The sequence below is a fragment of the Salarias fasciatus genome, chromosome 19 (assembly GCF_902148845.1).
Source record: "Salarias fasciatus chromosome 19, fSalaFa1.1, whole genome shotgun sequence".
NCBI lineage: Eukaryota > Metazoa > Chordata > Actinopteri > Blenniiformes > Blenniidae > Salarias > Salarias fasciatus.
In genome coordinates, this window is record NC_043763.1 from 4,748,521 (window position 1) to 4,761,429 (window position 12,909).

The window sequence follows — 12,909 nt, forward strand, 5'->3', positions numbered from 1 at the left end:
GATCATGGAAAGACAAACCCCTACACGGCATGTACCACCGACAAATTGAAGAGGTGGCTGACAAAGAGAGAACATACCAACACTTGGAAAAGGCAGGACTGAAGCACAGAGGCTGTGATCATGGCTGCACAAGAACACGTCCTAAACACAAGACCAATAGAGGCCGGGGTGGATCACACTAGACAAGACCCCAGGAGCAGACTGTGACAGGAAGCCCCTGAAACAGTACAGCACATCACAGCAGGGGGCAAGATGCTGGCAGGAAAGGCAGACATGGAGCGCCATAACCAGGTTGCTGCCATAGTATAGAGAAATATCTATGCTGAGTACGGGCAGGAGAGACATACATAGATAGATAGATAGATAGATAGATAGATAGATAGATAGATAGATAGATAGATAGACAGATAGATAGATAGACAGATAGACAGCGTCATAATAAGACTCATGCTGTCATGGCTCTTTCATATTTACATTGCCAAAAAGAAAAATTCTTTCTAATTATTATTATATGTATTTGGGTGTATTTACACCAGCTGTGTATATACTTTGTAAAGAGAGTGCTCATGTCAGGTTCAACATGTCCCCTATTTTTACATTGTTCTCCTTATCTGCATTTCAGTGCAGTTTGTAAGATATTCCTTCAATATAGGTTTTAGGTATAGGTTTTTCTCAGTCAACCCTGAAGTTTCTCTCTGGCTCCGCCCCCTTTCAGACACACATGCTGTTCCATTTCCTCATTCATTCAGTCAGCTGGTGAGTTTTTGTGTAGCTGTCAAAATGGCATGTTGGCATTACTGCAGCATGAATTGAATATTTGTCGGGAGATTATTTACAGACCGCGCATCGATGTTTTGACGTTTCCGGACAGTTATCTTTTTGAACGGTACCGCTTCACGTCTCAATCCATACACTACATTCACAATATCCGTCCATACATTTGTAACATAACCAAACGTAGTCACGCACTCACATCCCAGCAGATATTGTGTTGCGCTGCAGTTCTTCAGAAATGGGATTTTTTTTTATATATAACACTGGAGATGCAGGGCACTGAGGAGTTTAAATCACCACCATCATTACCACCACAGCAAATAAAAGACATAACACATTTTAAATTGTGTTCCCTTTATTTCCTCCAATAAATAAATAAATAAATAAAGGGTTTAGTTCATGTTCCAATGGTGAACATAATTCACCTGTGACCATGAACCCACCTGCAACTTGTGCTCCAGTATCTCAATTTCCAATTTCGTCTTCTTCATCTGGAGGTCCAGATACTGCTGTTCTTTCACATTTGTTCTCACACATTTTATAAACCCACTTGTGTCTTGGGGGGTGCCCTCAGTGGATGAGCTCCCTTCAGGGATTCCCTCAGCTGCTGATCTTCCCACATTCTGGCCTAGGGCCAGCTCCTCTGCCTCCGTTAAAGGTGGTGGTGCGGGACCCCCACCGGTTTCATGGGCCTGGGCTTTTTTTCTGTTGGCTGTTAGTTACAATAGGATAAATTATTTAACATGACATGATATAGATGTGCGACATAAAACAACTGCACAGTCCATCAGCCACTTAGTATTTATGCTACTTTACAATGTTGAACATGCTTAAAATGATGTACCTCAATGAGATAATGTCGAGGTCTTACCTGTTTGAACAATGTTTTTATATTTCATCTTTAGCTGCTGCCATGTGCGCTTCTCCCCCGCGGCATTACAGCTAAATGGAATACCTTAATTGGTGACCATTCAAACAGTTTCCAAGTAATAATATTTAATGATATTCTGTGTGTGTGTGTGTGTGTGTGTGTGTGTGTGTGTGTGTGTGTGTGTGTGTGTGTGTGCGTGTGCGTGTGCGTGCGCGTGCGCGTGCTTGCTAGCGTGTGCGTGAGAGGGTGTGAGTGTGTTGGAATGTGAGTGTGTGTGTGTGTGCGTTTGGTTTAGGGATGAGTGATTGTGTGTGTGCGTGTGTGCATGTGTGTGTGTCAGTATGAGTGAGTGGGTATGAGTGTTGGGTTGGGGCGGGGGGGAGTGAGGCGGGAGAGGACAGGGGGTGGGTGGGAGGGGTGGGCCGGGCGGTGGACGGGCGGGGGGGTGGGTTCCGGGTGGGGGTGGTGGGGTGGGAGATGGGGTGGGGTGGGGTGGGGTGGGGGGGGGGGTGATGCCCTGGATCTCGGGGTGCGTGGCCGGAGCGCTGGGGGGTGTACTGGCCCGGGGCGGGTAGCCGCCCGTGTGGGCTGGTTCTCCCGGGTGGGTCATAGCTCTTCGCCTGGGTGGGGGGTTGGCTCCTGGGCTCTTGGGCCTTGGGCTCTCGGCCCTGCCCGCCCCGGGCGTCCGGCGTCCGGGGTGGACCGGCTCCTGCCGGTCGTGGCTCCGCGGGGCCCGGGCCCCGGGACTGCCGGGGTCCCCGGCCGGGGCTTTCCTCTGCCCCGTTTCTGGACCGGAGCGTGGGCGTCTGCCTGGGGGGGCGGCTTGGATCCGGGCTCTGTGATGTCCGCCGGCTGTCTGGGCTCTGAGGGCCTCTCTGGCCTGCTTCTGGCCTTCTCAGAGGTCAGAGGTCATATATGCATGATCACTATCACCATCACTGTCACCATCATATTCACATGATCACGTTGATCTTTAATCACTCTTTACATACTGGGTTGCCTTGTCTTCTTGTGGTGGTTAGATTAATGGTGATCTGTAGCAGACCTCTCTTGATGCACGCCCCTCGTTTACTACTAGTTACGACTCGCTATACTCAAAAAAAAAAAAAAAAAAAAAAATACGGTTTGTGGTGTCCTTGCAGTTCCCTCCTCCCCTACACCTCCTTTTATTTTTGTGGCCTGTTCTGTTCATTAATATGGTTTGGAAAAAAAGAAGAAAAAAAAATGTATGTATGGTTCTGTAATTTTCTGTGTTGGTTGTCGGCTCTGTTTTGGTGTTGTCTAGATTGGGGGTTTGGGATTGTTCTAGGTTGTGTGTGGTGCGTCGACAACACTGTTTTGTATTGTGACTTTGTACATAGGTTGTGTGCCCCCCCCCCCCCCCCCCCCCCCCCTTCCGTTCTCCCTCTCTTTATCTTTCTCTCTTTCTGTCCCTGCTCTCTGAGCATTTCCGTCCCGGTCCTGTCCGGTAGCCATGCCGGATGCCAGCTTTAAATAAAGGCAGCAGCAGGAGGAGACTCAGTCTCCTCCTGCTGCTAATATTAAAATCTGTTCGGATAGTAAAAGGCTACAATCATACAATATTGCACGCCCCAGCTACCGAACAGGACAAGGGAAAAAAAAAAAAAAAAAAAAAAAAGAAATAGACCCCTGGTCGGACGAGCTACGCCGAGAGCATAGGCGTTGAGATCAAGTCACTGCCGCAGCTCTGTTCCACGTAGGGTTCCAGTGTGCAGACCGAGGCCGGAGGGAGCGGGGCGAGCGAACGGGTGTGTGACATCATACAAACACACGCACCGGAGCGGAGGAAGACGCCGCCTTCGGTGGGACCTGGCACACGTGACCGAGGGATCCCTGGACCAGATCCCAGGAGCAGCATAGAACTGTTCGGAGCTTTGAGACCGGCATTTTACTATTTTTTTGATATTTATATTGCCCAATTATTTTATTGACCTTTTAATTAACTGAATTTTATTTGTGGGCTGAACTGGTTTTAATACAACTTATTAGAGCAACATCCTGTCTGGTGTCCTTGTCAAGTGTGCTCACACCCGGTCAGATCCCTTTTGTTACCAGTAAACTTCAACCAGGTCAAACTTTTCCATTATTTAACCTATCCAGAGCCCCACCTCGCAAGTGCTTCAGTGTTTCTTTTCCACTTGTTAAAATAAGACATGACAAGTAATTTGAATGCTTGAGTTTGATTTTATTCAAGAAACGACATCAGAAAGGCTTTCTACTGCCATGCAGTGCTTCATACAGCCCCAGGGACAGAAAGGAGAAAATCAGATCAAGTGTATCAATCACAATACAGATGATCGCAGTGAGAGGGAATCACTCTTTGTTAAATCTCACGTCATAAGACACATAGTAGCCGGAGTTGTACATGTAGAGCTTCTGATCAGTGGGATTGTAATCCAGATAGGAATACTGGTCCCGGAACTTCTGGAAGGGGACGTTGAGGTTCTTCTCCTCGCTCGTCTCGGTGTCATATGCATAGAAGATCTCATCAGTGGTGAGATCCACCGACCTGGTGACGTACAAGACTCCACATGCCATGAAAGCATTGGTTGCATGCACCTTGAACACGCTGGTGGTGTGCCGTTCCTCAATGTCCAGAAAGTTCTCATTGATCTTTCCAACGATGAGTTTACCGTTGCTCTGCTCTGAGGCATAGATCACCCACAATCCTTTCTCATCTGCTGCAAAGTCCAGGTGTTGATCGTTTATGAAGCTGTAGGAGAACCTCTCACTTGCTTCAGTAATAACCCGGTACTCAGACTGGAGGCTAGTCAGATTCACTTTGCCCATCCTAAGAGGTGAATATGCCTGGTAATACATGGCATTACCGCGAACAATGTGATTGTTACCTTCATCGTAGCTTAAGCTATAGCGTTTAAAATAAGACCTCAGAATCAGCTTCTCATAGTCAGAGTATAATTGGTAGTAGTTTCCATAGTTAGTGCTGCTGTATCCACCATAGAAATACATGGACTCATAACCAGGATCAGGTTTGGAGTCTTTTCCCCAGCATCCGTACACATAGGTTGAACTCAGATCACCATTGACCTGGACCACCTTTGGTTTGCTGATGCTCAGGATTCCCGTGTGATTACAGTTACCTGAAGAAAGAAAAAAACATGGAGGAATGACTGAGAGTGTCTGAAGAGGTCACTGTTGTCCACTTTCTCGGGTGGCTGTCTCACCAATATCTGGTGTGTTGACATCTTGCTCCCTCTGGCACTCCTCCAGCTTCTCCTGCAGCTCAGCAAAACTCTTGCGGATCAGTTCCAGGTTGCTCTTGTCGTAACTCTCCAGCAGGTTCACGGTGCTCGTCATGTTCTGGATCTGGGGAGGGAAAAGAGAGCTGAAAGAAAATGCAGCACCGTAGCAAAGAAGGGTCAGTCAGCGGTGAAGGCGGCGTCCCACCTCAGTGTACAGGCTCTCGATCATGGGTGAAGAGGAGTTGAAGGACAGGTGGAGCTGATTGACCAGACTTTCAAACTCTCTGAGCTCGATTCTGAGCAGCTCAAAGTCCAGTTTGAGGTATCGAGTATTCTGCAGCGAATCCAGTCTCTCAGTCAGATCGCTCAGCTCATTCAGATAGTCCTTCAGCTTCCCCTCAAAGCTCACCACCTAAACCCAACAAAGACAGGAGGATGAAGGAGCATCAACACAGAGAGAATGGTCACAGCTTCCGCCATTTTCCTGATTTCACCTTGTTCTTCTGATTTTCCACTTCCAGGAGCAAATCCTTGCTGTCTTCTTGCACACTCTCCACACGGTCGGCTGGGAAGCTGGTGTCAGGCAGAAAGACTTCACAAACGCACTGACCAGACTCCCCCACTGATGTGGTCACATTGCCTGACTCCCAATCCTGCACGGGCTAGGAAGGGGAGAACAAATCAAATCAAGACAATGAATTTGCATGTTTTAACAAATGAAAACTAAGAGACACTTACAATCCAGGCCGCAGTCAGACTGAGGACTGCTGGGAGCAGCAGCAGCAGTGGCAACATCATGTCTCAGCTCTCCTCTCCAGTGTCTATTCTCTCTGTCAGTGAGGAGGCTTTTAAAGATGTCTCTTATCAGATCATCACAGACACCTTTTCTGATTCACATAGTTATTACTCAAGTTCAGCCCCTGAATAAATGTCGATCCATAAACAGATACCGTTGATGTTTGCTCATCATCAACACAGACGAGTCTATCAAACAGTTTGACGTGAACACAAGGTGTGGATGGGAAGTGGAACATGTGCAGTGATGTCTGGGAATACTTTTATTACATTTATAATCCTAGAGTGAGATCGACAGATGACTTCAGTTCAAATCATCTGTTCCATGTAAATCGTGACTTTACTTCAGGAGCCACATACAGTCCAGCGTCATCTTGAGTGGGCCAGACTGGTGAAATACCACTAGCAATAATATCAAACAATTTTTTAGGAAAAGTAGTACAATCTCTACATAAGGCCAGTTTTAATGAAACCATCCGGGGCACAATACAGTGAAGTTCCCAAAAATTTCTCCTGTAGCTGTTGCATGATGGATGTTTTTACAAAGTCACCCTGCCAGCGTGGCATTGAATGTCATGGTCGGTGTGCAGTCAGACCAACTTACAGAGAGACAAAAGCAGGATTGATGACTGAACAGGTTTATTCAGTGAAGATAACCACGAGGGCTGCGGCCTGGCAGCAGTGTCACAGGTTGGCTCGTGGCGAGGCCGCGGCGAGACGAGGTCCTGGTGTGACCGAGGCAAGGTCGTGGCGTGACTTTCAAGATGACGTCATGGCGTGGCGTGGCAAGACAAGGTGAGAAAAGGCAAAACTAGACAAAAACCTAATCGCTGCTTGGCAGAGCAGCCGAATCCCTCTGCAGCAGCAAGGGAGTCTGGTAAGGGTAACGATGTGGCAAGGAGCAGGTGGCAGGGGGAGGTTTATATAGGCAGGTGGAGTGGCAGTCTCCAGGTGAATGCAATCAGTACTCAGCAGGGCCCAGGGAGACTGAGGCTGTGTTCGAAACCGCATACTGCCTACTACATCCTTCCATACTCATACTATCCATCCTGCATCCTGCTTACTCAGTACATCAGACAGTATGCAAAGCGTTTACACTACAGCATACTTCATAATGTCGTATAATACATTTACATTCTAATCGCTATGCTGTGATCACTCATGTATCCAGTGTATTAGTCACATTCTAAATCATTATGCTATGATTCACCTATATACAATTTTATTCACATTTAATGAACATGTACTAATTCAACTGTTGACTATGTTATTATTATTCTTGTATGCATCCTATGATTGTCTCATGATTCTAAGGCCTCAAGTACAGCAGATTGTAACTGAAAGCTCTCTGTGCATCCTGAAGCTGCTCGAGGCCGGCCAGGGTCAAAGCAAGGAGTAGTTCATACTTCCGACCCTCTTCCAACTGACTTACTATTTTTCTCATGAGAAAAGACCTGATTATTTCCTTCAAAGTACGTGTGACCTTCATGAAACAATTACTGTCCGTTGGTCTTCGAGAAAAACAACCCTGTGACAGTCAGAGTGTTATCAGAATGTAACTATCAATCATATGCAAACCCAACAGTATAACTTCCCAAGCAGAGGAGAGATCGGTGCCATTTTCTGCTGTTGACTCTGATGCTGTCAGATCTCACGGACATGGTCCAGGACTCCTGTTTTTCTTTTATTGCTGGCATTTAGGTTATCTCCCTGTCTGATCAACTTTCTACTGAATTAAAGATCTTGTGCAGAGACTTCAACGTTTCGAGCATTTTTAATTACTCTTTTCTTCAGTTTTCTGCTCAAGTCTCAATAATAACCCACAATGCATTGCACTCCTCCCCGAGCCGAAATCGACCTGCTGAAGCTGATTTCACTTTGGCTCTAAACTCTTCAAATATACAACTTCATCGAGATTTTTTTTAAAATTAGGCGTCAAAGTGGTCGTTTAGAGGCCGACTGTGTTGTTTCTTTGTCCAAATGCCAGCCGTTTATGATTTTGCTCGGACAAATTCGGCGATATGTGAGCCAGCGGCTCCAGCAGGAGGAGTCAGAGAAGCAGGAGAGAAGCAGAGCACACAGGAACCCCGGACCCGCCACGGGGGCCCCCCGCCCGGCACGGCGCTCAGCGCCGTGGCCGTGGCAGTCGGGTCCCCCCACCCAGCGGCCCAGCCTCCAGGCCCGGTCGGGCTTTGGCAGTGGGAGACCATGGATCACGTCGCCGGCCGCCCCCGCCACTCGGACCGACTCCTCGCCGACCCGTTCGGCAGCGGGACCGGGCCGCCGACGAGCGCAGAGTTTGTCACATCCTCCGGGGCCGGACCCAGACTCAACATTTCTGGCGAATGCAGTATGCATCTGGGAACTTCTCGCATACTCAAAATCGCATACTGCGAGTGTAAGCGCACTGCATACTCAATAAGTTAGTATGAGTAGTAGTATGCGGTTTCGAACACATCCCGAGACTGCCTTCTCCCTGCCAGACCAGGATCCTGACATTGAAGTCAGTTTGACAGCAACAAGGTAGCTCGTTTTCATGGTATTATTGCTGATATCTCCACTCCGGTCTGAGTGTTATGTTGTGTTGGCTACTCTTGAGATACCTGTACAACGATCAATGTTTTCTTTGATGTATATTTTTTAACTTTTTGCTTGGCGTTTGATCAGGCTGGATTCTGGCCCACACCCCTGATCTAAACCCAACAGTGGAGCAGGCGGGGGACGTGCGCGCCCATGTTGTCTGTTGTTCACTTTTGTCGGAGGTGTAGCCTGTACTTTCTGCTCCGTTCTCTGATGAGAAAGAAGCTCGTTTGTGAGAAGCCGATTTGTGCCGGGAAGCAATTGATCACTCATCTATTTTAATTTTGCGACCTTTGTGCCTGAGGAAGACCGTACCTGGTCGAAACGTCGAGCGACTGCAGACAGGTGTGAAAGATGTGGGAAGAGGGGGATTGGACGGTAGTCCACCGTGGTCGGTGCAGCGGCCGTGTGCGCGACTAGGAAGCCCAGCAGGGGAGCAAACAAAACTTCCCGGGGCGCCGGGGAGATTTTGAGGGGGATCGCTGGAGGAGGCTGCATTAGGCTTATAATTGCGTTTGACATAATGACTGGCAAAATCCATGGTGCTGAAAACTTATTTGAATCCTTCTGACCGTTTGCACCTGCTTGCTGTGGTTGTATCAGAGGGGTTGATCTGCGGCATTTTTTTTTTTTTTAAGCGATTATAATTTAATGGGGATGTTTTGGCCACAAGGGCCCATGGAGAAATGCTTTGCCCAGCCTGACCTGGGACCCCTGCTCCGCCCCTGTCTAAACCATATTGTAATGGTGAAAATTATTCTTCAGCTTGTTGATACGCTTGTTGACATCTCACTGTGATGTTCATGGTGTTTTTTTTTTTTTTTGTTTGTTTTTTTCAATGTGAACCATTTTGTTATGAAGCAAAACAAAGAACACATTTTGAAATCCCCCATAAAGTGTAACAGCAGAGCAGATAACTGCAAATTTCAGGAGAATCAAAACTGGCACACATACTTCATGGGGATTGCTCTTTTGATAAAACCCATTAGCCACCTAAAAAATCAAGGCAGCAGCCATTTTTCAAGATGGCCACCAATGAGTATTCAGAAATACTGCACTTCACAGTAAAATCAAAACACTTGTCCTATTTGAACCATTTTGATGTCAAATTATCTATTGTTAACTACTTATAAACCAAATGTGGAAACACACTGGCTTCTTTCTACCATTTATTACTCCTGGAATCATTGTATTCTGCTAAATTAGCGGTCCATGTTACATTTGACATGTGACGTGTGTGTGTGTGTGTGTGTGTGTGTGTTTATGATGAATATTCTCCTGTTTCACGCTTTTAACTAAAAATCCTACAACAACTAGAAATACTAATGCCGTCCGTATTGCCATTTACTTTAACGCCGTTTCTCCTGTCACTGATGCTCAGTGGCGGCCATCTTTAAATATGGTGACCATATACTAATGTTTAGGTGGCTTACGGGTTTTATCTGAAGAGTAATCCCCAATTGGTGTGATGTGTGCCAATCAATCACGATCATCATCAAACTAAAATGGATTTAAAACAAACTCCAGATCTTTAACTTGATGCCCTGAAGTCCAAAATGCTGTTTTTACCTGGTGTGGACATGTCAGTCACTCCTCAGCCAGCGTGTTATTCAGTGAGGTCGACCATCGGCAGAAACACACTGTATCATAACATCTGTGAACTCTCTCAGACTGCAGATCCTGGAACACACCCACTCTTAAATCCTTATGAATAATCGTAAACAAACATCTTGATATTAAATTGCTGGTTCCTGGAGATGACAGTAAATGTGAGAACGGGACAGGTGTCTTGTGAACGAGGACAGGTGCTGCCTCTTGCAACATCCTGAAAAAATGCTATATAAGTAGTGATGATCCAGCTATCCCAATCATAGTCAGACTGACCGAGGCAGAATGATCAGCACTCTGTATTTCTTGGCTCTGGTGAGCTCTACGCTGGCCTGGGGGGTATGTATGACACGACTCAGATCAATCCATTCATCTTCAGTCTTTGAAGCTCGACCCTAACAAGAGGTCTGCCCACTTCGGTTCATCTGACTCTTTCTCGCAGCGTGTCGGCATCCAGAGGGAGGACGGCAGCAGGACTGCAGCAGGAGATGGACACCAGTGCTCCTGTGATGCCTTCCTGCCCGGCTCAACATTTCCCACTGCTGATTTGGTGATGGTCGAGCAGAAGGCGGTGGAGATCTCACACAGTCTGGACCTGGAGATGGGAAAAGTAAAGTATCCATGCATATTGGAAGCATTTTCATGATATGAAGACATTAAAAAAATGTGTGTTCTTGTGATTTCAGATGGAGAACTACCAAGTCAAGGTGACAGAATATGCAGAAAAGATTGCAGAACTGACAGCAACAATTGAGAGTTTGGAGAAAAGCCGTGGTGACCACAATGAAGCTGAGCTGGAAGAGGTGAAGGTGGAGATCAAACTGGTGGAGGCGCTGATCAATGAGCTGCAGGCCTCCATGAAAAGCTCCACGGCTGTCTTTGACTCCCTGCATCAACAGGTACGTCATCCGTGACAGAGACCTTTACAGGCCGCCGTCAACAACTATGAAGCATGTCTCCTCTTGCAGACCACAGTGGCGGTGGAAACTCTGGACAGGCTGGAGGAGACCTATGATAAAAACCGGGTTTTGGCGGCCCGTCGAGATTACATCGAGGTGGCGCTGCAGCTGGCAGAGTGTGAGGATCGATACCAGGAAATTTTCCACCCCGACATCGGTAAGAACAGTCACTCTTTTATTCGAGTTGCAACTTATTTTACTGTCTCAGTTAGGCCCTGTTTACATGACAGTTCAAATGAAAATGCATCCATTTGTTGTTTGTGTCTCAGAAAAGTTTTGGGTTCATACGGGAACCATTTGAAAATGATGTCTATTTACACTGAACCAATTATCTTTGATGCAAACATCAGTTTTGAGTTTTCACATATCCTTAGTCGTGTGGCATGCTGCCAAGTCTACCGTTGGCAGTTTCATAGGCTGCTGTAATGGGTGAATGAGTGAATGTGATTGAAAAGTGATGTGTGGAAACATTGACCCACTTCTCAGTGGGATACCTAGTAAAACCACAACTGGTGTCAACAATAGAATATGAATACAATAAGAATTTATGTACATGGTACCAGAAGTCCATTTACCTTTTAGCTGTAATTCTCTTTTAGTTCAATGGATTCCTCTCACTTTCTTTTCAGGCTCGTGTGAACACGGCGGCATCATCAAGGTCAGCAAGCCCATCGTGAGCCAGCTTAATGCCCAACTGAGTTCTTCATATATATACGGCGGCTGGGGGAAAGATTCAAAACCTCTTGCTGGCAGGGAGTCCATGTACTGGTTCGCTGGCTCTAGTTCTACTTCAGTTTCTAGCATTAAGCTTTACAGCGACTACAAGAACCTCATTTTGAGAAAGTACTTCTTAGACCAATGGTTAAACTACCATACTTCAGGGAACAATTACATAATCCGTGCTAACACCCTGTATTATGACACCAACAGCCGTTTTGGTGTGGCCAAGTTGAATTTCACGAGCATGATATATGAGACCAAAGATATTCCAGGGGCGGGGCCAATCTCCTACTCTCTTTATCCCAATCAGTACTTTGACTTTGCAGCTGATGAGAGCGGTCTGTGGTTGATCTATGCCACAGAGGAGTCCAAAGGAATGTTGTTTGTTGCCAAGATAAATGAGGAGTCTTTTGAGGTCGAGGAGCAAATACAGACAAGTGTTTACAAGCCCAGTGCGAGCAATGCCTTCGTGGTGTGTGGAGTTCTGTATGTAGTCAGAACTGTTGATATTACTACTGAAGAGATCTTCTATACATTTGACCTCAAAACCAAACAGGAGAGCTACATCAGTATTCCCTTTGAGAGGTTCCTGGACAAGTACTCCAGCCTGGACTATAATCCCACTGACCAGAAGCTCTACATGTACAGTGAGGGCTACTATGTCAACTACCAGGTGTGGTTCGGCAATAACACTGCTGAAGCCACTGTGTAGCACCACTCACACAGATGTTGAAACATCAGCTCATGTCAATCAAACTATGATTGTTTCTTTAACTTTCATCTTCTGTCACCTTCAAGGTTTCATTCCTGTCTTTTGATCAACAATAAATGATTTGAAGCATTGCAGAGATGGTGGGATTTTCTTTGTTTTTTTAATAAAACTGAAATATTTCAGTGTTGAATGTGTGATCCAAAGTCATTTAAATTTTTTGGATATCAGTGAGGCTGTCATGAAATCTGGCTAATATCCTGCCTCAATTTAATACTGTCAGGTTATGTTTGTATAAACACTCTCAATGCAATGGCTATATGAGACATTTTTTTTGGACATTTCACTGTCTTTTTACACCAGAAGGTTGGTCTTGAAATGTTCTTTTTATGTTGAGATTTTAGCTGTTTTCCTTAGCAATTGTTACAACTTACAATTTAAACTTAAAGGTTTTTCTATGGCATTGTTTTGGTTTGGCCCACTCAAGATAAAACTGGACTGCATGAGGACTTCAGCATCCCATTCCATTCCAACAGCACACATTTGGATTTCTAATATGTTTTTGTTGAATATATGTATGAAAGTTCATAATTATTCCTAAAGTATGTATTTGTGCATGTATTAGTGTGAGTGCACATCAGGGGATTGTATTGATTAACACACATTCAT

The 12,909-nt window shown here is 46.0% G+C and overlaps 2 protein-coding genes across 2 annotated transcripts; one reads left to right on the forward strand and one right to left on the reverse strand.

Annotated features, from left to right (window-relative positions):
• Positions 1 to 3,979: 3,979 nt before the first annotated feature.
• LOC115406908 (olfactomedin-4-like) lies at positions 3,980 to 5,667 on the reverse strand. The gene is made up of 5 exons (XM_030117177.1): positions 5,608 to 5,667; positions 5,364 to 5,531; positions 5,075 to 5,281; positions 4,852 to 4,993; positions 3,980 to 4,767 (listed from the first exon to the last, which is right to left on the reverse strand). The coding sequence occupies exons 1-5, from the start codon at positions 5,665 to 5,667 to the stop codon at positions 3,980 to 3,982; spliced, it is 1,365 nt and encodes a 454-aa protein (XP_029973037.1).
• Positions 5,668 to 7,872: 2,205 nt separating this feature from the next.
• LOC115407101 (olfactomedin-4-like) lies at positions 7,873 to 12,243 on the forward strand. The gene is made up of 5 exons (XM_030117463.1): positions 7,873 to 7,965; positions 10,295 to 10,462; positions 10,539 to 10,751; positions 10,821 to 10,968; positions 11,441 to 12,243. Exons 1-5 carry the CDS (start codon positions 7,873 to 7,875, stop codon positions 12,241 to 12,243), a joined length of 1,425 nt encoding a protein of 474 aa, XP_029973323.1.
• Positions 12,244 to 12,909: the final 666 nt, after the last annotated feature.

Bases quoted from the DNA above. Each gene is read 5' to 3' on its own strand.
- LOC115406908 (XM_030117177.1), bottom strand. From the start codon at position 5,667: ATGATGTTGCCACTGCTGCTGCTGCTCCCAGCAGTCCTCAGTCTGACT. The intron at 5,532-5,607 runs GTAAGTGTCTCT...TCCCCTTCCTAG, and splicing joins GTCTGACTGCGGCCTGGATT to CCCGTGCAGGATTGGGAGTC. The intron at 4,768-4,851 runs GTGAGACAGCCA...TTCTTTCTTCAG, and splicing joins TGTCAACACACCAGATATTG to GTAACTGTAATCACACGGGA.
- LOC115407101 (XM_030117463.1), top strand. From the start codon at position 7,873: ATGGATCACGTCGCCGGCCGCCCCCGCCACTCGGACCGACTCCTCGCC. The intron at 7,966-10,294 runs GTCACATCCTCC...TCTTTCTCGCAG, and splicing joins CGCCGACGAGCGCAGAGTTT to CGTGTCGGCATCCAGAGGGA. The intron at 10,969-11,440 runs GTAAGAACAGTC...CTTTCTTTTCAG, and splicing joins AATTTTCCACCCCGACATCG to GCTCGTGTGAACACGGCGGC.